General features: G+C 45.6%; 1 protein-coding gene across 2 annotated transcripts; it reads left to right on the plus strand.

Moving 5' to 3' along the window:
* Positions 1-10,224: 10,224 nt before the first annotated feature.
* On the plus strand, positions 10,225-26,164 carry LOC119655624 (surface protein-like). Of its 2 annotated transcripts, none has more exons than XM_038061593.1 (2): positions 10,225-10,262; positions 25,247-26,164. In XM_038061593.1, the coding sequence occupies exon 2, from the start codon at positions 25,251-25,253 to the stop codon at positions 26,118-26,120; it is 870 nt and encodes a 289-aa protein (XP_037917521.1). In that variant the 5' UTR covers positions 10,225-10,262; positions 25,247-25,250; the 3' UTR covers positions 26,121-26,164. The 2 variants fall into 2 exon arrangements, with proteins under 2 accessions (XP_037917521.1, XP_037917520.1); XM_038061592.1 differs by lacking the exon at positions 10,225-10,262 and adding an exon at positions 19,982-20,057.
* Positions 26,165-27,605: the final 1,441 nt, after the last annotated feature.

The following is a 27,605-nucleotide window of genomic DNA, read 5'->3' on the forward strand; positions in this document are numbered from 1 at the left end:
TTGTTTTCAGCTGAACAAATTTTTCGTCTTTGCTTGCGTCTTTAGATTGTTCCCATTAATTATAATTTTCTCATAATGAAAAACATCTGGCACTTTGAATATTGTTGATGTTTATTTTCTTAACAATAATGATTGCCTTTAATTTCATTCAATAGAGCCGTATTTGCATAATTTTTTCCAAAAAGTTTTCTAGAAATATGATGTTCTTGGAATTTTATACCTGAAGCGCCGAACTTCCGATTAGGGGCATCTTAGATTCACTCCACTCACACGATCTCTCATTTACCTCTCCTCTCTCCCCGGAAATTACTGCTGACATTACTGCATATCATACGTCATACTAAATATTTGGTCTAAACTCTTCTTTCCGGAACGGACTTATAGTTCGGCAGCCTCAAAATTGCCGACTAATATAATATAATTTTATAGTTTCAATTTTATAATTGGCGCGCTATGCCCCCTCCCCCTATTTAGGGCAACCTAGGATCCGAAAAGCCCCAGGAGCTTAATCCTCCCCCTTGCCTGCTATACACAATTCTAGATAAACCCCAGATGCTCCTAATAATTCGACAGTCCCTTTAAACCAAGCTTCGTCAGTAGAACATATGTAATACATTAGTACTTCAGGACTTTCATCCGCCGGAGTAAAGCTGCACAGCACCACAAGCCAGCCGTTAACTCGGCTCCAGCATGCTTTTTCTCTAACGTTCTACCAATGGTTAGCATCACAGCACCACAAGCTACACCAACCATCATTTCTGGTCCTCTCTGCGGCCCACTACTGGTAGTTGCTTCATTACCCGAGATTCTCTTCATGTCCAGACTGGCCTATTCTAGTTTTCCTGACGACACCCTTGACAGCAGCAAGTAGCAAAGTTAGCTAGCCTCTGGCAGTCCAGCTCATTTAATAGTTTCCTTCAAAGCATCAAATTCCCAGTTTCTGGTAAGTGTAGCAGAGGAAGGATATATAATAATATATATATACAGATATAATATAATATACAATTATATATAACCGTATGGCGTACCAGGTTTATCCTCACCTGAGTTGCAAACGCAGAGCTGCATGCGACCAGGCGCGTGTCATGGGTTGCGGATAATGACATGACCCACCGGGTCAGCTACGAATATCGCAAGTTAATCTTGTAAATAAGTAGCCGCGGACAAGCAGAATGTTTCCCTTTGTGTTCGTCCTTCCTTAGCGATTCTTCTTACAAATCCGTAATCCGGGGTGAAGGGATCGACGCGCCTATCGGATGAATTACAGTGACGTTACACTGTATTTCAGCGGCTCCTCTCCAAATACCTTCCCTACCTTTGGAGGTAACCATGGGGTATTGCAACATTGGGGCTCTGTTGCAGGGTTGACTGCTTCCCCAATACTCATGGGAATAAAATTGGGGAAAACAATTTAAATTCTTTTAATGGGACCCCAGAGACACGAAGACAGTACCCAACACGGTTAAGGGTCGTTCAACAACATCAAAGCGGCTCTTCGCCCTTGGATGTTTTGGCGGTTATGCCGTCAACCATCAGGGACGGGAGACCTAGGCGTCGTATGGTTTGGACGAACCAACTCAACGAATTTATCGTCCGCGCCTATTACCGTGTCACGGATTTGGAACGGAATCCATCAGGGTACAGACATCGACTACATGACGCGTTCATAACCCGATTTCCGGAGCTAAGTCATGTTCCGGAACAGAACGTCGTCAACCAGTACCGGGTGATCGTGAATAACAACCGAGTTGCCTTACCAACTAGGCAACAAATCTTCCAAGAGGTTTCACTTGAGCTCGGGCTGGAGTCATCAAATTACCGGACTAGTCAAAGGAGTAACACAAGTACTCCATCTGTAAGGCACTCCATGAATCCAGTAGTGAGGAGAAGCTTAGTAACTGGGGGTGTCGACCCAATTTATAATGAGGCTTTGACCGCATTCCAGGTCGCATTCACAGAGTATGCTGAGATTCTCCCAGACGCTAGGCCAAAGATCCCAAAACTGAAGTTTACTTCGGCAACTACTAACATCATTGCTGCCGTTGACAGAATTTTGGCTGATCGTTTGGCTAGCGAGATTACTGCTACAGAGGTTCACAGCCTGATCTACGTTGCAGCTGCCACGGTTATTCGTCTCCATAACCAACATCTTAGAGCGAATAACAGAGGTATGCGCAGAAGGACTTTACCGTTCTGGGTGTTTCGACTCAACAAAAGAGTCGAAAAGTTGAGAAAGGAGATTGGTCGTGTGACGCAAGCACTCCTTGGAAATCCATCACCAAGAGTGCACAGATGCGTTGCGAACATCATTGAAAACTACCATCTGTCCAATGATATGCCAATCGAAGAAATCCTCGACGTGCTGAAGCAGAAACTTGCGGTATGCTCCAATCGCATGCGTAGGTATCAGAAAAGCTTTCAGCGAAGGACAGACAACACCATGTTCTTCCAGAACCAACGGGGATTCTACAGAAATCTCACCAACTCAGATAGGGAAAGTAACCTCGATCTGGATCAGGCAGAAGACTTCTGGAGAAGATTTTGGAGCGAATCCAGCCGTTGCAATTTAGAAGCAGCGTGGCTCCCACACCTTATGCGTTCATGCGAGGCCCTCCCCGAAATGACCATGCCTGACGTAACTGAAGTCGTCGTTGAAGCAGCCCTTGACAAGGCAGGTAACTGGAAGGCGCCAAGAGTTGACAAGATTCACAACTTCTGGCTGAAGCGGTTCAAGAGCACTCACAGGATATTGGCAAATCAATTTAATCAGATGATTGCCGATCCTGATTTAGTTCCACCATTTTTCACCAAGGGGATAACTTTCCTCATCCCCAAGGAACAGGGTGTCTCTTGCCCTTCAAAATGTCGACCAATTACTTGTCTTCCTACCATCTACAAGGTCTTCACTTCAGTTCTGTGCGCGAACATCTCAAAACATCTTGATGTTCATAAATTGATAGCTGAGGAGCAAAAAGGATGCGCAAAAGGCTCCCGAGGCTGCAAAGAACAGCTTATAATCGATACGGTAGCTGTAAAGCAGGCTGTCCACCAAAAACGAAACATCTCGACAGCCTACATCGATTATAAATCAGCCTTTGACTCCATATCACATTCGTGGTTACTACAAGTGTTACGCTTGTATAAAATCAACCCGAATGTCGTTCTTCTACTGAGAACAGTAATGAAGACTTGGAGCACGAAGCTATCGGTATCTTCGCAAACATCAGGAGAGATACCAATCAGGCGTGGCATTTTCCAAGGCGACTCTTTAAGCCCACTGTGGTTTTGTTTGGCTTTGAATCCGCTATCCCATCTTTTGCATGAAAGCAAATACGGGTTCCAAGTCAAGCATGGCATATTGTCGAAATGTACATTGAGCCATTTGATATACATTGACGACATCAAATGGTATGCCAAAGATGAGAACCAACTTCGCTCCTTGCTGGACATCACCATCCAGTTCAGCAGGGATATCGGCATGCAGTTGGGTTTGGAAAAATGTCGCATAAGAACAATTGTTGATGTTGAGCGGTACCGAGTACACCAATCGTCACAACTCCGTCTGCAAGATTCTCCATCAAAACCTTGCATTGAAGTATAACTTAGTGGCAACCTACCATCCTTACTATAAGTATACTCCGCAGAGAATCTTGGAAAATGATCGGGTCAAACTACTGTGGAATCACACTATTGCCACCGACCACAGTGTTAATCGTTATGATTAATCTAGTTCTGCTTCTGAAGGATGAACGAGCGTGCTTTTTAATCGATGTAGCCGTACCGTTGGACCGGAACACTGTTGAAAATCAGCACGAAAAAATTCAGAACTACGGCCCCTTGGCAGACGATATGAAGCAGACCTGGAGACTACAAAAGATCGAAGTAGTCCCAGTAGTAATTTCAGCGACGGGATTAGTCCCGCAGAACTTACATAAAGCGCTGAAAACGCTCGATCTTAGGGCTGGACTATACATGGAGATGCAAAAAGCAGTTATCCTTGCAACCTGTGCTATAGTCCGAAGGTCCTCTCCGGTAACAATCTGACCTAATGGATTTCAGTCTTGATCCGCACTGTCTTCGATGTAAGATCCATGTCTCTGTAGTGTAGAACCTCCGCGTCATTGGCTGAAGTGTTTGCGACAATCGGGATGTAGGAATACATTTTCGCATGTTCGCACACACTTGCGTTAAAACGCATCATCGCTGTGATGCGGGCCCTTGGATGTTGCCTTCAGCCCATCCTTAGGTTGGTCGCCCCTCGGTCCGGTTGGGCGGGAAGAGGGTCCGTGGGCTTTTTTAACTATATATAATAACTTCCTACAGAAAGGCGTGTCTTCACGCCCTCGAAACCGTGACCAAGACCTTCCTTTTGATAAAACTTCAACAGACAAAAAACTTCTCCTTGTAATTTGCGCCACGCAAACATCTAGCGACCAACATAAATGAACTTTAGCGAAGGCTACTCCGTTTTCCACTGTCACAAGGATTACGCAGGTTTAGGTAGATAAACTGACAGACATGTCCTGATCAAGTCCCCTTCCATGCCGAATCCATCGTTTCTTCATCGGCTCCCTTGCATTCAAAGCAAGTCAATTAGATACTTCCTGCGTATATTCCACTCATCTTAGTCCATTTCGCCTGTACGAGGAATCCCTCGACTGATCATCGAAAATATTAACTGTAGTCCCCCCTCCCCCTCTTGTTTGTGACGATTTTAACCTCACCTGGCCTAATGATCTCGGCTCCTCACTTCTTCTCAGCAACTCTTCCATTATGTACTTTCATTCATCTCGCCCCCCGTCCCGGCCAGCTTGATTGATGTCACTAACTTCTGTCACCTTATAGCTAAAGAACGTCGATCTACTGATACCAACCTACTAAACTTCACAAACTTCATGGTCATAGTATTACGTGTCGAACTCGGCGGGTTTCCCGGACTCTTTGGAGTGGATGAAATTTATTTCTCCCATATAAGTAGTTCGGCAACCACTTATTGCATTCTTTAGCGGAATCTCTTAGTTATGTGTATCAACTTCTATATGTGCACGTTACTTCTGTCTAAACTCGCTTTACTCAACATTCCTTCATTCCACTCCCATTCATTACATGGTTCGCCTCCTAATTCTCCTCCCTTCCTTTGGTGTACATTACTATTTCCATTCTTCTTCGGCTTTCATCCTTTCTCACTTGCCCTTGTTTGCTTTACGATGACCACAATTTTTTTTCTTATATTTTGTAGCTTCTCCAATACACTGTGTGTCTGTACAGTCGAACTTTGGCACTATGTTTCCCAGGTGTCACTAAATGTCAACAAATGATGCTCACTTAAGTCCTCTACCTCTCTCCGTCTCTTTTGGGGGATATTCTCTTCAATAATAGTTTGCCCTTGGCCGATACTACCTGGATGTCGCGAATCTTGCTTCCGATTTTGACTGTATCCAACCCTCACTAAAACTTTTCAACTCCCTCTTTTGTTCCTCGAGGATTACTCCATAATCAGATCACCTTCTCGCAACTGTGATTGTGATACCACTGAAAAATCTCAACTTAAATTTACCTAGTCTCCTCGCTTTAAGAAAAAGTTCCATTATGTCATACTCGTCTCCATTCTTTTAATCTCCGTTATCTAAAATTACGCAGAATCTTCCTCAATATGTTTACTTTTCCCCACCTCTCTACCGGCATGATTGACAGATCCGCCTTTACTGGCACCACCGTATAACGCAAAAACTTTTGGGTTGTCACCAGCGATTCGAGCGCCACTTATGACGGGAAGCTAATGGCAGCAGTTTTTAATCCTATGTAGGTTTTACAAAGTACATTGCCTGGCGATCTCCTCTCCAGCCTAAAGACTTCCGGAAGTTCTCCGACATCTTGATAGAAGAGCATCAAACCTCACTTTTGAGACCATCCGATCCTTTTTTTCAAAAACTATCAGCTTCAAAATAGAGTTAGCCTCCGGAAGCAGCAACAACAATCAGGGAGATGGATACCTTCTTCAATCCATCCCTAGTAATAAACTAGAAATACATAACGTAAGGTATACGCCAACATTCGTAACCAGCACTAGGCACGAGGTACAAGATATCACTCTAGAAAACGCTTTGATGAATGGTCGAAAATCGGAGCATGTCAGATGAGTCCTCCATGTGGAAACACAGAATAATCAGATTTAACATTGATGGCAACGGTAAAGTAGAAAGAATAGTAACGAATTTCAGGAGAGCAGATTGGGACTCCTATACCGGGCACCGGTCAAAAGGTAGTAAGGCGAAACATGAATTGGTACCCACGATGGAGCATAAAGCCTGGGAAACGCCTGCTGAACCAACACCAACAGCTCTACTACCAAACCCTATATCCACCTCCAAGTGGTGACCACTGGGAGCTTTTTCTTAAAAAAAAGCTACAGACGGAGAAGGATGAAGGCGAGTCTCCCGCGCCTAAAAACGGGACAAATTGTACCAACTGGTCCTTCAGGTGGGGGGTTGGGTAGGACTGACAATCCTACATGGAAAACAACTTGTAACGAAGTCACAACATGAGTCTCGATCTGGACGGATAACACAACGAAGAACCCGGCAACGACAACGGAATAACGATTTGCGCATTTTCTCATGGAACGTGCGCTCCTTGTGCAGAGATGGAGCTGCCAAGCAGCTAGCCGATACCCAGGTTGATGTAACCGCGTTGCAGGAGATGCGTTGGACAGAGACCGGTTTCATGGAGAAGACTCGTTACACCATATATTATAGTGGTCATCCAGTAAGCCCTGCGTTCGGAGTAGCTCCTTAGTCAGCCAAAAATGAAACCTACTGTTATCAGCTTTGAAAATATAAGCGAAGGGTTATGCACTCTGCGTGCGCAAGGCAAATTTAGAAATACAAACCTCATTAACGTTCAAGTCCCTACAGAGGAGACTGCAGAGTCGGAGAAGGATACCTTCTACGTGACAATAGAACGAACACTCGAAGCCAGTCCCAGATTATTCACTTAGCAGTGTCACACGAAATGATTATTGGAAGTACCTGGTTTACGTGGAAAGCGGTCCACAAACATACGTGGGCCTCTCCAGACGGGACCACTTTCAACCAAATTGACCACGTGCTAATTGAACGCCGCCTCCTTCACAATCACTTGAAGAACGCTGTGATTAATATGACCACAAACGTAATTGGTTCCAGCCGCAAAATGAGTCGGAACAGCTGGTTTGACGATGAGTGCAAGCTGGCAACGGAACGGAATAATACAGAGTAATGTTGCATTCTCAAAGAACGCGGGCACACGCGGAGACTTATCATGCACTTCGGCGAGCGGAGAAGGGACTCCACAGACGGAAAGAGGAACCCTGGGAGAACCAACAGGTCTATGAACTTGAAAAGTACAGGGAGCAACCGCACCAGGCGTGGAAGTTTTACCAACAAATCAGCAGAATGAAGCCTTACACACCTCGATGCTCATCCTGCCGAGACAAAGAGGGAAATCTGATTTCCGACAGAACGGGCATATTGGAGCGATGGGTTGAGTGAGTACTTTGATGAACTACTGAAGAACCAGAACATCGACGAGGAAGTATGGATGGGGTCTCACGACTGCCAGCATCTTCAAAAAAACTTCTCGGTTTGAACTTACGATGGATTTCACTTCAATATAATTCGCACTCATGTCGTGTTTGCGATTTAATGGAGCGATTACCACCTGTCGACCCTTTCAGTCACGCTGCTCCCGGGGCAAAGGTGAGGCAGCGTCTGATGAGTTGCCCCTGCCCTGGACGAAACCGTCAATTAAGATTTATTCATTCTGGTATCAGAATGCCTTCAGAGGCTGAATATGCTCAATTCAATCAATAAAGTCTAGATATTTTGGGTTCCAGACCATATTGGTGGGGAGGGGGGGTGTGCAGGAAAAGAGGGGCGAACCCGATATACGCCCAGAACCATTCTGTCGATCTGTAGATGAGTTCATGGCTATGACGCTCAAAAATGAAGAGGAACGGCTGAGGGAATTATACTGGGCTCGTGTTCATGGCGATACGACCCCAAGTAATGAAAGGGTTGTTTAAACTTCATCAAGAAAAGCCTCCGGACCACGGTAGTGTGGTGGTCATCACTTCGAAAACCAATTTTTGACACCGAAAATTGTTGAAGTTGAGAAGTCAATCAGCAAGAAAAAGAGCAAGGTAAAAGTCAAAAAAGATTCACTGAATATCTAAGGGAAGTACAAAAAGCGAGGAAAAGGATAGAAAAACTTCCAAATCCAAGACGGCCAAACATATGTTAGAGAAAGAGCACCATATAGATATCGACAATGGGAAGGTGCTTAAGCAGAAAAGTACCCTGTTGAAAGGGTACGAAAGCCTTTGATTTAGCTTACTACCTGTAAAAATTGGAATAAATTCGGATATAGATAACAGTAACTCGAGGGCCAATTCGCTTTGACCATCATTACAATGGACACCACACCGGCAAGGCTCTCCGACATACTTGAAGACGCATAATGCAAAAAACTAAAAGAGCTCCTCATAAAGCGCTGTCAGTAAGTAAGACAGCCAGACTTAATCACTTACTGAGAGAGCTAACGCTAGGTAACCACGCGGCAAGCGAAGTCGGCACGGAACTACTATAGAGCTGCAGAGGTTTCCGGAGAGCACACAGGAATGCCGGATTAGGGGTCTCTGAAGCCCCACCCGCGACCCGTGGTTGGCGAGGTGTTTCGTGTCACATCAAGCCGTGGCAGCGTTAACAGCCGCCGATTCTAAGTTGGCAGCGGCCGTCAGTGCTTTGCGTTCGCGAAGTGGGACTAAATAATGGTCTAGATCCGCCTCCTGAAAACGGCGATCGGGTAATAAGTTGTTTGGATCTTCGCCATGTGCCGCGGTCATGCTGATACTAACGTAGGTTCGGCTGAAGGACCCCGGAATGCACCAATTCCTGGAATTTCTCATAAAAAAACTGGGCTTGCCGGGAGCTCTGCCGAAGGCTACCTATCTGAATCGTAGCCTTCGCAGAGCTCCCGGCAAGGAATTAACCAACAACATCAAACCGCACTGGTCAAACACAAAGAAGAATAAGGATAGGAGAATACAACTTTGAGACCGTTGACAATTTCTCCTACCTAGGGTCGAAAATTACAACCGATAACAACTACGATGATGAAATCCGCGCACGGTTGTTGTCAGCCAACAGAGCCTATTTCAGCTTACAAAGACTGTTCCGCTCGAAACGTCTCACCATGGGGTCAAAGCTCTTACTGTACAAGACTATGATCTTGCCAGTCCTCATGTATTCCTCGGAAACTTGGGTTCTTAGCAAGAAAAATTGCGAACTCTTCGCCGCGTTCGAGAGAAGAATCCTCCGAAGAATTTTTGGCCCCCTACATGAGGATGGACAATTCCGTAGCCTACACAATGACGAAATCTATGAGCGATACCATGACCGTCCGGTTGTGGATAAAATCCGGCCCAGTAGGTTACGGTGGGCGGGTCACTTACTCTGTATGGATGAGGATGATCCCACCCGGAAAGTCTATAAGGGCAATATCTATGGTAGAAAAAGAAGACAAGGCAGACCCTGCCTAAGACGGAGCGATGGCGTAGGTCAGGACGCCAGACAGCTTTTAGGGATATCGAATTGGTGGACCTCGGCGCAAAACCGGGATGTCTGGAGTTCCTTATTAAGGCAGGCCTAGACCGGATACCGGTTGTTGCGCCGTTGATGATGATGATGATTTGATTGTTTGCTCCTTATTTTGGTGAACTTCTTTGTGGCCGCATTTCTTATTTTCAGCTGGAAATTATACGGAAAAATCGAGCCCTGGGTAAACATGTTGCTAGACTTTCTACTATCCCTTATTTCACTGAAATTTCCACACCGGGTGCCCCCGAGAAAATTGCGGGCCCCTATGCCGCCCTCCTCTCATGACGCCTGGCTTAAGCATGACCAAGCAAGAAATGGCCTCCAATTTAATCAATTTATGTAGTTTGCTAAATATGCCTGGAGGCCACATTTTCACAACCACTTTATCTAGAATTTCGCTACGATAAAAAACAGTTGACAATTTGAAACAATGAATGTTGTTTCATTTATTTGTTTAATAGAGAAATATTGGAACAGATGCTTTCTTAGGAAATTTACCAAAATGGGGTTGCGCTGCTTTCAAATGCTTTTGTATTTTTTGTATAAAAGGAGCGAAGCTAATTCGACTTAATCAGTCAAAAATTTCATAGTCAGAAATCGAGATATACTGTCGACTTAGTGATTGTGGTAAGCCAAATTAATATATGCTACATCGGTAGGAAACTAGCTGATGGATTTATGCAGCTTCAACGTAGATTAACTCCTTCAACTGTTTTCTCGAAGGTTCTATCTAGCGGATATATTTTCAAATCATTCCTTCCTTATGCATGAGCCCTTTCCAGAAAGGACCACCCGAAACGGCAACGGCCTGATGCGCTAGATGTTGGTTTGAAAGACTATTGACTCCATCCGGGCTAAGTCTGTGACCTAAGACAAGAGTACCTTTCCATGGCGGAACTCTCCCTCCTCTATGACGATACTTTCGCTACTAGCTAACTTTTCTCAAGACAGTACGGAGCAGATTTAGAAAACTCTTTAAACTATAAGGACCAGAATAATCTGCAAAATACAACTCTTTCAAAATCAACTCACTATTTGTCTGCCCCTCCATTTTTCTGTGTGGCAAGCATTTCAATTGAAAAGCAAAGTATTAAAATATACCAACTTGGGGTTGAAACCGACATCCCTTTTATTGTTGACATCCTATTTCCTACACGCTAACATCGAACTCATGATTATTTTATCCCTTCAGAATCATGAAGCTGCTTTTTGTACTTTTTGGAGTCTTACTCCTTACTACATTCGCGTTCGCTCAGGATGCAGCCAGCGATGCTGAATATCCAGTCGATTCTCCAGCAGAGTCTTACGGGTCTGACGACTCTTATGCCTCCGATGGCTCTGGGATCTTTGAGGGCACACAACCCGACTTTAATGAACCAGCGGAGCTAGATACCTCTACTGGTGACGCATCTGACGCACCTGTCGATGACAACACCCACGGTGAATCTGCACCCTCTTCAGGCGATGTAGCTGACCCATCTGGGGAAACCGGAAGTCAAACGAAACCTTATTCACCTAATAAAGGCCATTGTGGATCGCGCCGCGGAGGTCGTCGTTGGGGCAGACGAGGAGATCGCCGGTGGGGCAGACGAGGAGGTCACGGCAGACGAGGAAGTCGTGACGGACGGGGAGGTCGCCGTTGGGGTCGTCCTTGGGAAAGACGTGGACCACGCAAATCATATGACAGGAGGCCAAGTATAAGGAATAGGCTTGGACGTCGACATTAAGATCAGCAATTATATAATAAACAGTCGTTGTTTATGAGTGGAGTGTTTCAATTCTTTAACTAGTCAATCTATTGTAATAGTTATTCAAGTAGTAGATACTACTGAATACTCTTCCTATGGTTGTTTTCTTAAATTTCTCAGTGCAATATTCACCGTTTGGGTGAGAACAAAGTCGTTTGGGCGCCATTCCAGTTCGAAGGATGTGTTGAGGGTTGTTTGATGATGGTATAGGACAACAAGAGAAGGAAAAGCCCACAAAACGTCGAGGAATAGTTTGACATTCAGTTGTACCAATAGATGGCGGTCGTGATCACAGTACCCCCTGCCAGTCATGGAGTCGTAGTTTGCGTTCCGTGAAGCTAGCAGAGTATCTGTCCACAAAGCACATCCGCCTCATCGGCGCGATTTTGGTTTTTTGGCGCATCAGCAAGCGGCATGTTGTTGGTCCTGGTCACCTAGTTGAACTGTCTTCTGCTCGTTAATTGCTGGTGTCTATTCGTTATTCACAACCGGATTAATCCAGTTCTCCACCTCCACGCGTGTTGCCCTCAATGAAACAATACGCGGGAATGAGCCCGTCGACGGAAATTGTTACGTCTGGACCTCATATTTTCAACACGAACGTTTTGTCGGTCCTACTTACGACCTAATACTCGAAGAGTATTTTTTAACGCGTCTTGCCGAACAAATACGTGTGTAACCATCTTCTAACTGTGAACGCGAATGATGTGCAGCTTGCTCGATGGGTCGTTGGACCTCTCGACAAAGGGCTCTCCGGGTAACGAGAGTGTTGCTCGGTACACCACGATGGCTGAGGTTGCTGACAGATCCTCGTACCAGACTGCTAGGATGCAATTCGAATTGGCAGCCCTGGTGGTAACACGCTATAGACTACCAAAGCGGCAAATTTAACGGTCATAAAAGACGCGAGCAACTGCGCTTTCTGATCAGTCTTTGGCCATCATGAGAATCGAACCCGGCGCTCGAGATGATGTAGCTGAGGAAGAGCACTTTGCCCTGACCAAACGTGCACTCCGAATGATTCACAATGACGCTACACTTCTAGTGGCGCTCGAAGAGGATCTTGAGGTGTTCGTGGTGCTGTCTTTCATCGTCTATATAAGCATTAACCCCCACCCTGGAGGACTAATTGACACAATTTGTCCCGTCATTAGGCGCGGGAGACACGCCTACATCCTTCTCCGTCTGCAGTTTTTCATTAGGAAAGAACTCCCAGTGATCACCACGTGGAGGTGGAGTTAGATAGTAGGGCTGTTGGTGTTAGTCCAGGCATTTCTCAGGTTTTAAGCTCGATCGTGGGTAACAGTCCACGTGGGATCTATACTACTCTTCCACCGCCGGGGTTGCGTAGGGCTGACAACCCTACACGTAAAACCCAAGTTACGAAGCCACTGAAGGAGCCTCGGACAAGATTGATTTTACAACAACGAACTCAGCAACGACGACGGAATAACGATTTGCGCATTTTTTCATGGAAAGTGCGCTCCCTGTACAGACCAAATGCTGCTGAGCAACTAGTCGATACCCTGTCCCAATATAACAGCGTTGTAAGAGATGCGCTGGACAGAGACTGGTTTTCTGGGGAAGAGCAACTACACCATATATTATATTGGCCATCCAGTAAACCATGTGCTCGGAGTAGGTTTCTTAGTCAGCCAAAAAGTGAATGCTGTTATCGGCTTCGAAAATATAAGCGAAAGGCTATGCACTCTGCGTTTGCGGGGCCAATTCAGAAATATAAGCCTCATAAACATTCACGCTCCTACAGAGGAGACTACAGAGTCGGAGAAGGATACCTTCTACGACGCAGTTGAGCGGATCCTCGAAACTTGTCCCAAATATGATATTAAAATTATTCTTGGAAATTTCAACAGTCAAGTAGGGACGGTTGGTGAGATGGCTGTTGGAAGTACCTGGTTTGCGCGGAAAGCGGTCCACAGACATATGTGGCCTCTCCAGACGGAACCACCTTCAACCAAAATGACCACATGCTAATTGAACGCCGCCACCTCTCAACCTTGATGAATGTCAGAACATAAAGGGGAGGGGCCAATATAGGCTCGGATCACTATCTCGTTGGCATAGTGCTCCAGCCTCGAATTTCAATACTTCCTACAATCCCCTCTGACAATCAGGTGAGAGTGAATACCAAAGCCATTCACAACATAACCGTCCGTAACACCTATAAGAGGGATGCCGTAATAACTGCAGCTAGTAGAAGCACTGGAGCTTCAACAAATGATCTTCACAACCACGTTAAGAACGTTATCATTGATACAGCCGCCAAAGGAGTCGGAACGGCTGGTTTGAAAATGAATGTAAGCTAGCAACGGAACGGAAGAATGCCGCATACCGAGTAATGTTGCATTCTCAAAGAACGCGGGCATGCGCGGAAGAATTCCGTCGAGCGGAGAAGAGACTTTACAGATGGAAAAAGGAAGCCTGGGAGACGCAACAAGTCTGTGAGCTCGAAAGGTACAGGGAGCAACCGGACCAGGCGCGGAAGTTTTACCAACAAGTTAGTAGGATGAAGCCTTATACACCTCGATGTTCATCCTGCCGAGGCAAAGAGGGAAATCTGATTTCCGACAAAATGGGCATATGAAGCGATGGGTTGAGTATTTTGATGAACTGCTTAACAACTAAAATGTCGGCGAGTCTGAGGTCCTGCCAACTGAAGACGACGGACAAATACGGCCATCACCGAGCATAGGAGAAACAATCCGTCCAATTCATCGGCTTAAAAACAATAAGTCGCCAGGAGCCTAGGGAATTACAACCGAATTGGTTAAATATGGAAGTGACCAATTACACCAAGTGGTTCATCAATTGATTCTCAAGGTGTGAGGCAGCGAATCAATGCCTGACGACTGGCTACGAGGCATTGTCTATCCCATACCTAAAAAGGGAATATCACGCAGTACAGCAATTATAAAGGCGTCACGTTGCTGAGTACCATCTATAAGATATTCTCCGCTATCTTGCTAGGTCGGATAGCCCTATACGCCCAGAATATCATTGGCCTATACCGAAGATGGTTCTCCTTTAGGAAGTGATGGAAAAACTGTTGGAATACGGCCATCAGTTGCACCATCTTTTCAGCAACTTTAAGGCCGTCTCTGATAGAATAGCTAGGGTAAAACTGTACCCGGCCATGAGAGGATTCGGTATCCCGACAAAATTAATAAGACTGACTAGGCTGACCCTGACCAATCTGCGAGGCCAGATAAAAGCAGCAGAATCATTCTCGAGGGCGTTCAACATCAATAACGGTCTAAGACAAAGAGGTGCCCTATCATGCGTTTTTTTTAAATTGGCTCTGGAAAAAGTGGTCCGTGACGCTGAGGCAAATGCGTAAAAGTACGATTCTCTTTAAGTCCTCCCAATTACTGGCTTATGTGGACGATATTGACATTATGGGAAGAACAGCTCGAGATGTACAGTCTGTCTTCACCTAGATCATCGACTTTAAGGCCGCCTATGATAGCATAGCCAGGGGAAGGATAGCAGAGTACAACTTTGAGACTGTTGAAAATTTCTCCTATCTAGGGTCGAAAATCACAACCAATAACAGCTATGACGATGAAATTCGTGAACGGTTGTTGGCTATAAACAGAGCCTATTTCCGCTTACAAAAACTGTTTCACTCGAAACGTCTCATCATAAAGTCAAGGCTTTTACTGTGCAAGACAATGATCTTGCTAGACCTTACGTATTCTTCGGAGACTTGGGTTCTCAGCAAAAAGACAAAACTGTGAACTCTTGGCCGCGTTCGAGAGATAAATCCTCGGAAGAATTTTTGGCCCCTTACATGAGGATGGACGATTCCATGGCCTACAACGACGAAATCTATAAGCGATACCAAGACCGTCTGGTTGTGGATAAAATCCGGTTTAATAGGTTGCGGTGGGCGGGTCACCTAATAAGTATGGATGAGGATGATCCAGTCCAGAAAGTCTATAAGGGCAATATCAATGGTAGAAAAAGAAGACGGGCAGACCTTGCCTGAGATGGAGCGATGGCGTGGGTCAGTATGACAGACAGCCTTTAGGGATATCGAATTGGTGGACCTCGTCGCAAAACCTGTCTGGAGATCCTTTCTAAGACAGGCCTAGACCAGATACCGGTTGTTGCGCCGTTGATGATGATGATGATATAAGCATTAACGAAATCAAAACTGCTCTGCACTTCGCCGACGAATCGTTGGATTGTTTGTGTGGCAGTTCTTACTCCGAATCCTTGGAACTTGTTCGAATGGAGAAGTGATGGCGATCCTGGGGACGTCTTCCTCGGTGACGCGTCCTCGGTATACTCTGGATTGGAACCCACTTTCCCAGAGTGGCGGACTAGTGGGTTGCCTTAGAATCACATGGTGCGGAAGAGTAGAGGAGGATTGTACGCTTGTCGGAAAGAGGGGAGCGATTGCGCGTAGATGTAGTAGAAGAGCTGTGGTCCGCTTAGATATCCCCTTTTTCTCCTTCCTCGTGGATACGACAAACATCCCTTCTAATTTTTCACTAGCGATCTCCTTACTTGCTTTTTGCTTATGACCACAAAATTCTTTCCTCTGTAGTTACCTCAGTAACCTTTTTGTCTCTAAAGTCAAACTTTGGCACTCTGACTCACTAGTATTCTGCTATGATACTCCCTCCACCCCGTTTTCCTACTTTCATCATACCTGATCTCTACTCAAGACCTGGGGATGTCAACAAACATACTTTAAGAATGTCTGTCTTCGTATTTCGTTTCTCGTCTGACTTTTACTCTATCCAACTTCCCTTAACATTTTTCAACTTCTTGGTATTATTACTCCATAATATGGTTCCTTGTTGTGGTCGTGATTGCCTACTGATAGAGAAAGTTCAACGCAAATTCACGTGCACACCCGGCTTTAACCTGAACTTCTGCTGAGTGGACTATCTAATTCGTCTCTCCCTTAACTAAAATTAGAGGAAACCTTCTCCAATATGTGTACTTTTTCTAAGCTCTGTGCAGGCCTACTGGCTTAAGTGCAGGTTAGCATCAGTCTTTGTAAAAACGCCAACCTATGAGGAATGCATTTTTTTTTATTTTTCTAAATTGGGGGGGAAATCTTCAGGAAACAGTGGTCTGAACACGTGCGGAACTTCACCGCGAGCTTGAAAGCCTTATTCGCTATGTCGTCCAGGCCTCTTTGTTGTTTTTTGTCCGACCGCAGATTGCTAGCAACTCGTCTGTGGTGCTTTTTGATGCGGAAGAAATATCAACTCTACAATTTTCAGCAAGAAAATAGGTCGTCCATCAAAATTCAGTAGGTGTCAATACGGACTTACGTCCGTTTCCCTGCTGTGCCCACATCGCGGACGGAGGACCTTGTGGACTTAGTGCATAGATTCGCACACACAAACTCACAGGCCGTACTGCTGTAGAGGTGTTAGACATGGCTAGCATCCACAGATATGAATAATGAGCCTATACTCAGTATAAACCAGGACCGCTGTGACACCAAATTAATCTGTATCCAACAAGCACTAAGGAATTATGGATTAACGACAGGTGTCTCTTATTAGACTTCCTTAAAGACGTGCTGTTTTCGTCCTGGTCGATTCTACCTAGAGCCATCTGAGCACCAACTTTAGGCCAGTCCTTTAGCACAGTCAGATTTGATCGTCATTTTATCTAAGGCCCATCAAATGTGGGATAGACTCAACGTTACTGAAAAAGCCAGCTTACGTCAAATAGCCTACTTAAGACTGTGTGGAAAACAAAATTATTTCTTTAAAAAAAGTGGATACTGGTCCGGGCACGCCAATCTGTGGTATTTTGACCCGACAAAATAAAGCAAGAAATGAACCTTCGGAAGATGTGAAGCCTCTTTCAACCTACAAGAGAGTAGATGTGCCCCTCCCAAAGAATTTATATCCGTCTCCGATAAGAATTTCATGAGGCATTAAAACTGGCTCTATTAGACTTCCTTAAAGCGGGTTCTTTTCGTCCTAATTATTTCTACCTACCGCCACCTGAACCACTCATCTAGCGCAACGGCGAGTGGATCGATGGATAGCTAGTTCGATATTTCACAAGTAATATCTGATGGACAAGGTGGAACTTTTTAGACGAACTTGAAAATGCTTTCTGGTCTAGCCACACCTCCTTAAATGTGAGTTCATCCATTGCCTTTGTATTTCCACCCAATATTCTTTTCGATTTCGATTGTGGTTATCCGGGTTCAATACCCTGTGGCTATTTCTGTAGTTCAAAATGATTGCCAGATGGTCGCAATGAGTACCAAAGGCATATAGTAACACGCCAGGTAAGCGATCAGAAAAGTTGCATCTACGGTAGTCATTCCATTCTTGACGTGTGTTTGCACTACTTTCATTGGCCACCAATAAGTTCAACTAGGTTGAAGCTACTACTGAATTACGCCCGCTTGCGTTCACTTTTCCACTCTTCCATTGGAAGGCCCCCAAATTAACATCACCAATAATCATCACCAAGTGCGTGGACATATGTCTACACATCAATGGGCCCTATCCGTTACCTAGGGTCGCGTCTTATAGGAAAATTGGCATCTCTTCACAGGTATCTCTGGGCGTCTGTCTGTCTGTCTGTCTGCTCGTCCGTCAAATGTACTTTATTCAAAAACGATCATATCTCTTCATACGAGATTCAGCAAAAATGTTGAAATCAGGACCCTCCAGTCATAAAGCAGATGACGTCGTTTTATTTATTTATTTCTTCATTAACGGACAATAAACAGAGCAAACACCAGTTACTAATTATCCTCAGAAAGAGGAGAAAAGAAGAATCCCAACGTATGTCCAAAATTACTGAAAAAAAGAAAAGTTTAACTGACCAACTTGTCGTGTGTTTGGACAAACTTTTGGAATCGGAAAATTGAAATAGATACCGAACTCCAAGAAGGGCACATTCAAAATGTCTGTATTACGTGTAGCGTTAAACCATTAGCAGACCAGCAGCGAACCAGAATGTCTGGGTTTGATTGAAGGGAGACACAGCCCATGGGCGATGATATAGCGCAAACTGCTTAAGGTCACTGGCATAGAGCAAACAGGGACAAGTAGGGAACGGGGCGAGGTCACTAATAAAAAAATTAAAATAATGAAGGGCCCAGAATGGAGCCCTGTGGAACACCAGAAGGAGAGAGAAGGGAGCGGGATGTGTAACCAACAAAAGAGGCATGGCAGGATCGGTTGGAACGGTAAGAAAAAATTTGTCGTTTACTGTGTAAAAGGCTTTAGCAAAGTCAGTGTTGGTCTAACCTGCAATGAGTTTAGACATTTGGTCATGAAGTCGGTCGGCGATATACCTTTCCAAGATTTATGTTGGAGATGTCCTGCGGTTTTTTGGGTTTAACACCCAAACTTCAAAAATGGAAAGACGGACAAAGGCGGCTATGAAACAGGCACAATCACTGTCAGCGGCAGTTATCTGTCCTTAACTGAGCAATTTAAATATCTTGGGTCAATGCTTTCAGTCAATGGAGAACCTGGATGAGGTGGTGTTCCACAACTGGAGTTCTTTGTGATGAAGGTATCAACGAATGTCCCCAACGTAAACTCGTCCGTCGTATCGCCCGTTCTATCGCTCTCCATGGTTCTGAGTGTTGACCGACTATAAAAGACAATGAATGGCGTCTTGCGGTAATGGAAGCCAACATGTTGCGTTGGATTAGTGGCGTGACACGTTTTGATCACATCCGAAATGAGGATATCCGCGGTCTATATGGGGTTGCACCGTTCATGGAAAACTACGAGAGAAGCGTCCTCGATGGTGTGGTCACATAATTCGCGCTAACGAGAATCCAAGATCGAAATCGATGGTAAGCGACCAAAAGACCGGCCGAAACAACGGTGGCTTGATTCGTTGAATGGGGATTTAAGCCTCGCGATTGCATCCCTATCAGGCATTTGATAGAACCAAATGGCGAAGCCGATCACGACGAGCCGACCCCGCTTGTGAACGGGACAAAGGCTGAAGAAGGAGAAGAAGGATGGAGACAGCTACGATTTCATACCAGGGCAAAGACAACTCATCAGACGTCGCCTCACTTCTGCCCTGGGAGCAGCATGATCGAAACGGCTTGCAGGTGTTATAAGCTCCCTTTTATAATTTGCAAAAGACGGCAGGGGTGCTCCTCCATTTGGTCCGCTTCGACATCAAGTAGATGTGGACTTAGGACTCCTCAATCCCTAAACAAAAATTGTTTAGCTGCGGCTAAGCTTTGGTTCAAACTGTGGGCGGATTTGTGTTGGATATAATTCGCACCCTTGTCGTGTTTTGCGATGTTCCCAAGGCAGAGGTGAGCCAGCATCTGATTAGGTGTCGCCCCATTTTCAATTAATTTATTATTAATTGCATGTTAAACATGACCAAGCAAGAAATAGCATCCAATTGAGTAAATTTGTATAGTTTGCCAAACGTGCCTGAAAATTGCATTTTTAAACCATTTTATCTAAAATTTGCAACAAATTCTTAATTTATTTAAAGTCTTAACGTCTCATCCGTGACTAACTTTATTTAATAGAAAAACATTTGAACAGATGCGTTCTTAGGAATTTTCCCAAAATGCTATTGAGTTTTCTGTATAAAAGGAGAGAAGATAATTGCACCTAATCAGTTTAAGTTTCATAGTCAGAAATCGAGGTATACCATCGACTTAGTGATTGTGGTAAGTAAGCGAAATAAGGCCCAGGCTGCAACCCTTTTTTTAGTAGGAAGAAGCAGCTCGATTTTATCGATCGGTGACTAGTTCATGTACTTATGAACGTTCAACGCGGACTACATATTATTATTTTGTTAAGGGAAAGTCGCACCGCGTCCTTGAAGAATTATTGTGCCCTTTTGCTGGTTACAGTGCACCTATTAACCATAGTATCTCAAGCAAGCCTAAAACCATCAGGGATATTATTATATTCTCTCAGATGCCTCGACCTACTTTGCACAAGTGCCGGACACTGTCCCAGAACGTGCATAGAGGTTTCATCACACTCCGCACAAAACCTGCAGGCAGTGTCCATAGATATCCCTAGTTTCCCTAGATGATAGTTTAGCCGACAGTGACCAGTGAGAATTCCCACCATGATTCGGACGTTGTTATCCCCCAATAAGTACCCTGGACTGCTCCATCCCTGGTAGGCCTGCCAATATAGCTCCCTCAACCGTTCCTCTTTATTTCTTGGTGTCATAGCTATGAAACCGTATCCGATTCCACAGAAGGGTTCTGGGCCGTGTAGAGGCATCCTTGCTCCCTTCTTGGCTAGTTCGTCAGCTGCCTCGTTGCCTCCCAACCCAGGATGGCCTGGAACCTTGAGTATTCAGACCTTGTTGGACGAGCCGAGCATATTCAGTCTCTCAGGGCATTCCCATGCCAGTTTAGAGTTCACCTGGTTGGACCTAAGTGCCTTGATCGCTGCTTGGCTACCGGCGAGAATAGCAAGGTTCTGCCCCCTGTAGTTCCTTTGGAGATTAAAGGAGGGACATCTCTCCATGGCTTATATTTCCGCGTGGAATACGCTAGTGTACCTATCACCCCCCAAGTACATTTCTTGGACCAATGACACCGCACCGGCTCCCTGTGCTATGAGGGATCCGTCAGGGTACCAAGTAATCTGTTGCCGCTTCAAGCCGTATGTCCCAGCCACGCTGTCGCAGTTTGCCTTCTTTCTCTAACGTATCTCAAACTTCTTATCGAAGTGAAACCCCGTTGTCAGAGGGGTTAATCCCAAAATGAGCTCCAGGGATGAAGTTGGACATGTCCTCATTGCCCCACTGATACACACGCGAGCCGATCTTTTGAGTTTGTGTAATTCCTCGGCTTGTGTGCTGACCTCGGTTCGGATTACCGCCTCCATAGGTAATCATTGGCCTTACTATTGCAGTTTATACTCAAAGTAGTATCTTCGGGCTGCAACCCCATTTTTTTCCTGCTATGGACCAACAAATCATCAGAGCCCTTGTGGCTTTGCGACAAGTGTTTCCGACATGTATCTTCCACAGTAATTTTTGGTCTAACGTAATTCCCAAATATTTGACCCCTGTTTTTTGTTTCACCTCGATGTCATGTAACCTTATGGCTGTCAGCTTAAGTCTCCTAGTCAATGGTACTATTGTGGGTTTGATTGGATTGATCCGCAGTCCCACCTTCCTGCACCAGAACCTTAGTCCAGTTTGGATTTATCATATAGGGTACCCTCATATTTACGTCTAAAGATTAAAATAATGTCGTCTGCGTAACCCTGGATTTGTATTCCAGTATTTGTTAGCACGTCCAGGAGTTCGTCCACTACCATACTCTACATAAGCGGCGATAGTACCCGGCCCTATGAACAACCTTAAGTAGTGTTCAGGACAATAGAATTTGTACCTGTCGGGACTTTTATTTGCCTACTTTCCAGCATTTTACCCATCCAGAAATCCAGGGTGCTTCCCACTGCCTTGCAGCTCAGGGCATCTTGTATCTCTGTGTGCCATGTATTATCGAAAGCTCTTTCGATATCGAAAAATACTCAGAGTCCTATTTCTTTTGTTTCTATGGCATCCCGTAGTATATCTGTCAGTTGATACAGAGCAGTTTCAGTTGACCGTCCTGCCCGGTAAGCGTTTTGACACTGATGTAGGGGATCACTCTTTAGAATTATGACCTTCTCCACCGTTTTGAGTACGAACGATGTTAGGCAAATTGATCTGAAAGATTTAGGGTGAAAAGGATCCTCTTTACCCACTTTCGCAATAAAGACTAATTTCGCCCGTCTCCATGCCCTTGGTATATATCCCTGGACTATGTTCCCCCTTACCACTCTCAGAAGAGACCCTAAGATAATTCCTAGGCCTCTCTGGATTAGTGCTGAGAAGATGTCATCTACTACGGGTGATTTCAGTGGATTAGAAGTTCCCACTGTCGACCTTACCCTGGCTTGTGAGCATACCTCTTTTGCCAGTTTCCAGTTCTCCTTTCTTCTCCTTTTATTCATTGTTGGGGTTTCATGCAGAATGTTGTTGCCTGCCGCCGTGGGGTAGGACCCCGGGAAATGAGTTCTGAAAAGCAGAAGTACCCTGTCCCCCTCATTCTTGGTAAATGCCCCATGCTCCTTCTTCAAACGGACAGAGGATATTGCCCGATTTTTGGCTACAGCCTTGTAAAGCCTGGTTTGCTTCTGTCATCTGTTCGATCTCTTCACAGAATTCCCTGAAGCTGTTCCGTTTTACTTCCCTAATCGCGTTGCTATACGCAGTCAGTACATTTTTGTACCTGGGCCAGTCCCGGATTGTTTTGCCCGGTTGAAAATATTTTGGTACCTCTGTTCTCATTCTGGTCATATTCCTGTTCCACCATTGTACATCCATTGATGACTTAACTGCCTTAGTCGGACAACCCGCCTCATAAGCGTCAATGACGACTGTGTTCAGCTTTTCCACCACCCTTCGCTCCTGATGTCATCGCCCCCATGAAGGTGGGCCATGTTGTTACTCAATTGCGTTGCATACGACTCCCAAACTATTCTCCTGAGATTCCTTATTGTTCTTTTTATTTCGGAGTTACCCTCAATGTCGATCCAGATTATTCTGTGATCAGATTTAGAGGGCTCATTCGATACCCTCCAATTCCTGACCATTCCGTTCATTAGAGTATTTCGCAGAGTTATGTTTAGTTCCTCCTATCTAGTGCTGGTCACCTAAGTTATATATTTCTAACTTATTGCTAAGAATAAATTCAAGAAGTTACTATACCTCTTCGATTGGTGCCACTGCTTCCCCAGACTTCGTGATGGGCGTGTTCATCGCAGCCGAGGAGAAGTAGTAACGCCCTCTTCTAACAGTACTTCACCAGTTTAGCTACTTGTTCCGGTGGAACCCGGATGTCGTCTCCTGGGAAGTATCCCGATGCCACGACTGCCTCTCAAGTGCTACTTGCAGACTGCGAATGCGCCCCCAGTACACCCAGGGCTCCTGAGCCATAACTATTCCAATGTCCTGCTTGGAACTTGCCCTTGCAATTACCGAAGATGCAGCTTTCGCATAGTGGAGATTTAGCTGGGCTATCTTTGTGCTGGCCATTAGCTCCATTATTGTTTGGAGCTCTTCTCCACTGTCGGAGTATCGCCCTCCTCCTCCGACATGAGGCTTTCCTGCGCATCGCAATCCACCCTGAGCCCTAGGAGTCCTAAGTCTAGGTCGTCCAGCTTTTGCTCTTCACTGGGCAGCAGGTCTACTTCCCTGGTTGATCTAGTCCTTTCCACCGTTATGGCTTTCGAGATATCTTCTGGGACCCCGGTATGCTTTTCGCCCAGTGTCTCCTCCGAGGTGTCTTTCCTCGGCTTTTCCTTGCGGACATGCACAATTCCGATGTTTGATTGTCTCCAAGGTTCGATCATCTACCCCGATCGTGAAGAATTTACCCTTTCCCACCATCTTGCTTTTGAAGACTCTCTATAAACACTTATGGAGATCCTCATTCTGAGCGATTAGGAGGCCCTTGAGATCTTCCGTCTCTAGTGATGCGGCTTTTGGGAGAAAAACTGTCACCATGTGTGCTCCTGATATATCATCCCTAGCACATGTTGACAGTTCTGCTCCTTCACAGGCTGGTCCTCAGCCACTCTGCAGTGTCTTCTGTCGCACAGTCCACCAGTATATGACCTGATCGAAAGCGTATTTCGGTGAACACAATTTTTGCAGTCCATCCCTTGCACATCTGCCTGACGAGAAGGTCTTCGATAGTTTGCTGCTCCTCACGAGTGAGTATTTGCTCGGAAAACATTTTTGGCAGTATGACCGATCGAATGCCGTTGACTACACTAGCATAGCTAATGGCGGGCTTCCTGAGTGTTGCTTCACCCCTGACCTGCCCGGATTTTCTCCCCCTGTGGGTTCAAGTTTGGGTTCTTTGGGAGCATTCCCTTCATGTGGGCTAATCTCTGCTCCCCGCTTTCTTGGCTCCGATAAAGATGGCTTAGGTCTATTCCCAGCCTTCTTAAGGACCTCTTCTGGTTTCAGGCCTTCTTTCAGGTAGCGCAGGTACCATTTAGCTCCTTTGTCACTTTTGCTAGTACCTGCTTTTCAAGCAGTGGCGTTTGTTGGTTGTTGTCCACGCAGTATACCAACGTTAACCTTGAATCCACTGCTTGACATTCCAACTTCTTCTTTCTTGGGTGTACTCACCTGACTCTCAGTATTTTGGAGATGTGCGTCTACTTGGTTACCCAGTTTGTGTGCGGTACCGGGCCCCGCTTTGTTGGTTTTCGTTTTCTTTTCTTTTTTATTTGTACTCATTTGACTCCCACGAGTATGGGGGCTAGGAGGTCCGCCGTGCCATAGCTCCCGTAGCACGGTAAGGTCTAACTTACTCACTGAAGCGACCAGGTATCAGTGAGGCTCCGTTCGAAGACAGTCAGTTACCCCCGACTGTAAACTATTCAATGGGCACGGTTCGCATGACACTTTGGATTGGGGGAGGTACTTCTCGACTCCCCAGTCTAGATCCTAAACGTTTTGTGAATGGTAGGGTCACCTCGTGCAGGGTGTGGCTCTCACGATTCACTAATGGTCTTGGTAGAGGAGGGGCTTGGCCTCTGAAAAGCCATACATCGCCCTAGAGGAAAGAAAGCTCACCCTCAGAGAGAGATAGGTTTGCCTCAGGGAGCTATATCCCATGTCAGTCTTCCCTGCAGTGCACTTGGACTACATGAGTGCTTCCATCGTTTTATTATAAGCTCTTAAGTGTACGAGCTCATTCTAAATTGATTTCAAAATTAGAAAACATCGCGTAAAAACTAATAACTTAGAATAAAGGTGGACATCCCCTTTTATCGTCGATATCCAACCTTTGATAATCTGCTTTTAATCATTTTCTTCCTTCAGAATCATGAAGCTGCTTTCTGTACTTTCTGGAGTTTTACTCCTTACTACTCTCACGACTGCTAAGTTGGACATCCCCAATCGACTAGGGATTGCACCGATCGTCGACAAATTGGAAGAGGCGCGTGATCGATTGCACGATGGCATCTTCGGAAATAAGGCAGAGGATTTGCCAGTTGCCAGGGTGGCAGTAGATTCTGATGGCTCAGACGCTTCTGATGCCTCTGATGCGGCTGATGGCTCGGACGCCTCTGACGTTGCACAACCCGAATCTGATGTATCTGCTGATGATGAACAACCGGAATCTGATGCTCCTAGTGATGATGCACCTGAAACACCCGCTGAAACGCCAGCAGAGGGCGATTCTGACGCTGAAGCTCCAGCAAATGCTGACGCATCCGATGCTTCAAACGGCTCGGATGCCGCCGACGATGCACAACCCAACTCTGATGCATCTACTGACGATGGACAACCTGAAGCTGCTGAGGGTGCACCTGATACACCTGCCGAAGGCGACGGCGCCCTCGAAGCCTCACCAACTGCTCCATCTGAGGAAACCGGAGATCAACCTGATAAACCGGTTGATAAAGGCCATCGCGGACCAGGCCGTTGGGGCAGACGAGGAGGTCGCCGTTGGGGCAGACGAGGAGGTCGTCGTTGGGGTAGACGAGGAGGTCGTCGTTGGGGCAGGCTAGGAGGCCGCCGGTGGGATAGACGAGGAGGCCGCCGTTGGGACCCACGAAGACTTCGTTCTTGGCAGGCAAGATCAAATGGCGGTCAACAGAGTATGAAGCCACACCCCTTTGCCTTGAAAGCTCTTAAAGCAAGACGAGCAATATTGGATCGTGCCATAAATAAACTTGAACGTCGCAATTAAGGCGATTAATTATGGCGTAATAAACAGTCGTTGTTTATCAGCAATGGAGTGATTCAATTCTTTAGATTACAACAATTATTTTAGGTATAGGTACTGATGATTACTGTACAAGAAGTAGAGTAGACTCCAATTACTTATTGTCCTCAGGAGGAGGAGAAAGCAATAAGCTTATCCTAATGCTTAAAACTACTTAAACTAGAGAAGTTAAAAGGACCAAGCTGTTGTGCGTTGTAATTTCGGCAAAGTCTAGGAATCGGGAAATGGAAGTAGACTTCGAGCTCTGCGAAGGGCACGTTGAAAATGTCTCTCTTACGTGTGTTATAAGACACAGGATCGCAGATGATGTCGTTAACGGTGAAGCCAGAGCCGAGGAAGGTTTAAAAAATGTGCATAAATCCAGATAGAAACTACGCTGTTGTAGGGAGGGAAGGCTCATGAAGCGGAGGCGGGAGGGGTAGTCCTTTCGTAAAGAAGAGGGAAAGGGTGAATTTACTTTGCAGATTTTCAAGGGCAAGACAATCACACCTACGGGAAGGTCACCAGATCACAGAGCAGTACTGAAGGGTATTCCTCACGAGGGAATTGAAGAGAGCTAATGAGGGTTGGATGGAGTCTAAATCAGAGGAAGAGCGAAGTATAAAGCCTGACAACTTTGCTGCTCTATTGGTGACTTCGAGGCAATGGATGTCAAAGTAGAGCTTATTGTCGAAAGTGACTCCGAGGTGGAGAATGGAATTTAAGCATGATAAGGAAAGAAAGAAGTGGATCAGGATTGAAGCGAGTAGCGTATACAGGAAAATTTCTGACGTTTAGCATTAAACCATTAGTCGAGCAACAACTAATCAGAGTGCCTAGGTTAGATTGAAGGGAACCACAGTCCATAGGCGACGATATAGCGGAAAATCGCTTAAGATCGTCGCTATGGACCAAACAGGGACAAGTAAGGAGAGTCGAAGATCGTTGATAAAAAATAAAAATATTAAAAGGGCCCAGGGCCCCCGGTGGGACGCCTGCGGGCGAGGAGAAGGAGCCGCAAAGTGCAGCCGTCAAAAGTGACCCGGCAGGATTGGTTGGAAAGGTAAGAGCCAAGCCATAAAACAAGTGGTAACGCTCAGAGACGAGAGTTTGGATAGAAGTATATTGTGATTTACAGTGTTGAAGGCTTTAGCAAAGTCAGCGTAAATGGCATGCAATTTAGACATTTGGAGACGAAGTTGATAAAGTCGAGCACGAGGCCTTTTGTTGAAAAAAAGAGATAGGGGAAGGGAGTTAGACTTACTCGTTTTAATCAAAAAGAGGTTTCGAACACCATCGTAGGCAGGGCCGACATTGACATCAAGTTTGCCAATGGGGAACTTGACAAGGAGAGGGGTAAAAAGGGGAATGATAGGCGATTCCGGGCAGGCTACATCCACCACCACGAACAAGAGAGAACATAGACTGAGGAAAAGTAGCAACAGGTCTTAGAAGACAGGAACTTCTTCT

This window comes from Hermetia illucens, chromosome 4, assembly GCF_905115235.1.
Source record: "Hermetia illucens chromosome 4, iHerIll2.2.curated.20191125, whole genome shotgun sequence".
In the NCBI taxonomy this organism is placed as follows: Eukaryota; Metazoa; Arthropoda; class Insecta; order Diptera; family Stratiomyidae; genus Hermetia; species Hermetia illucens.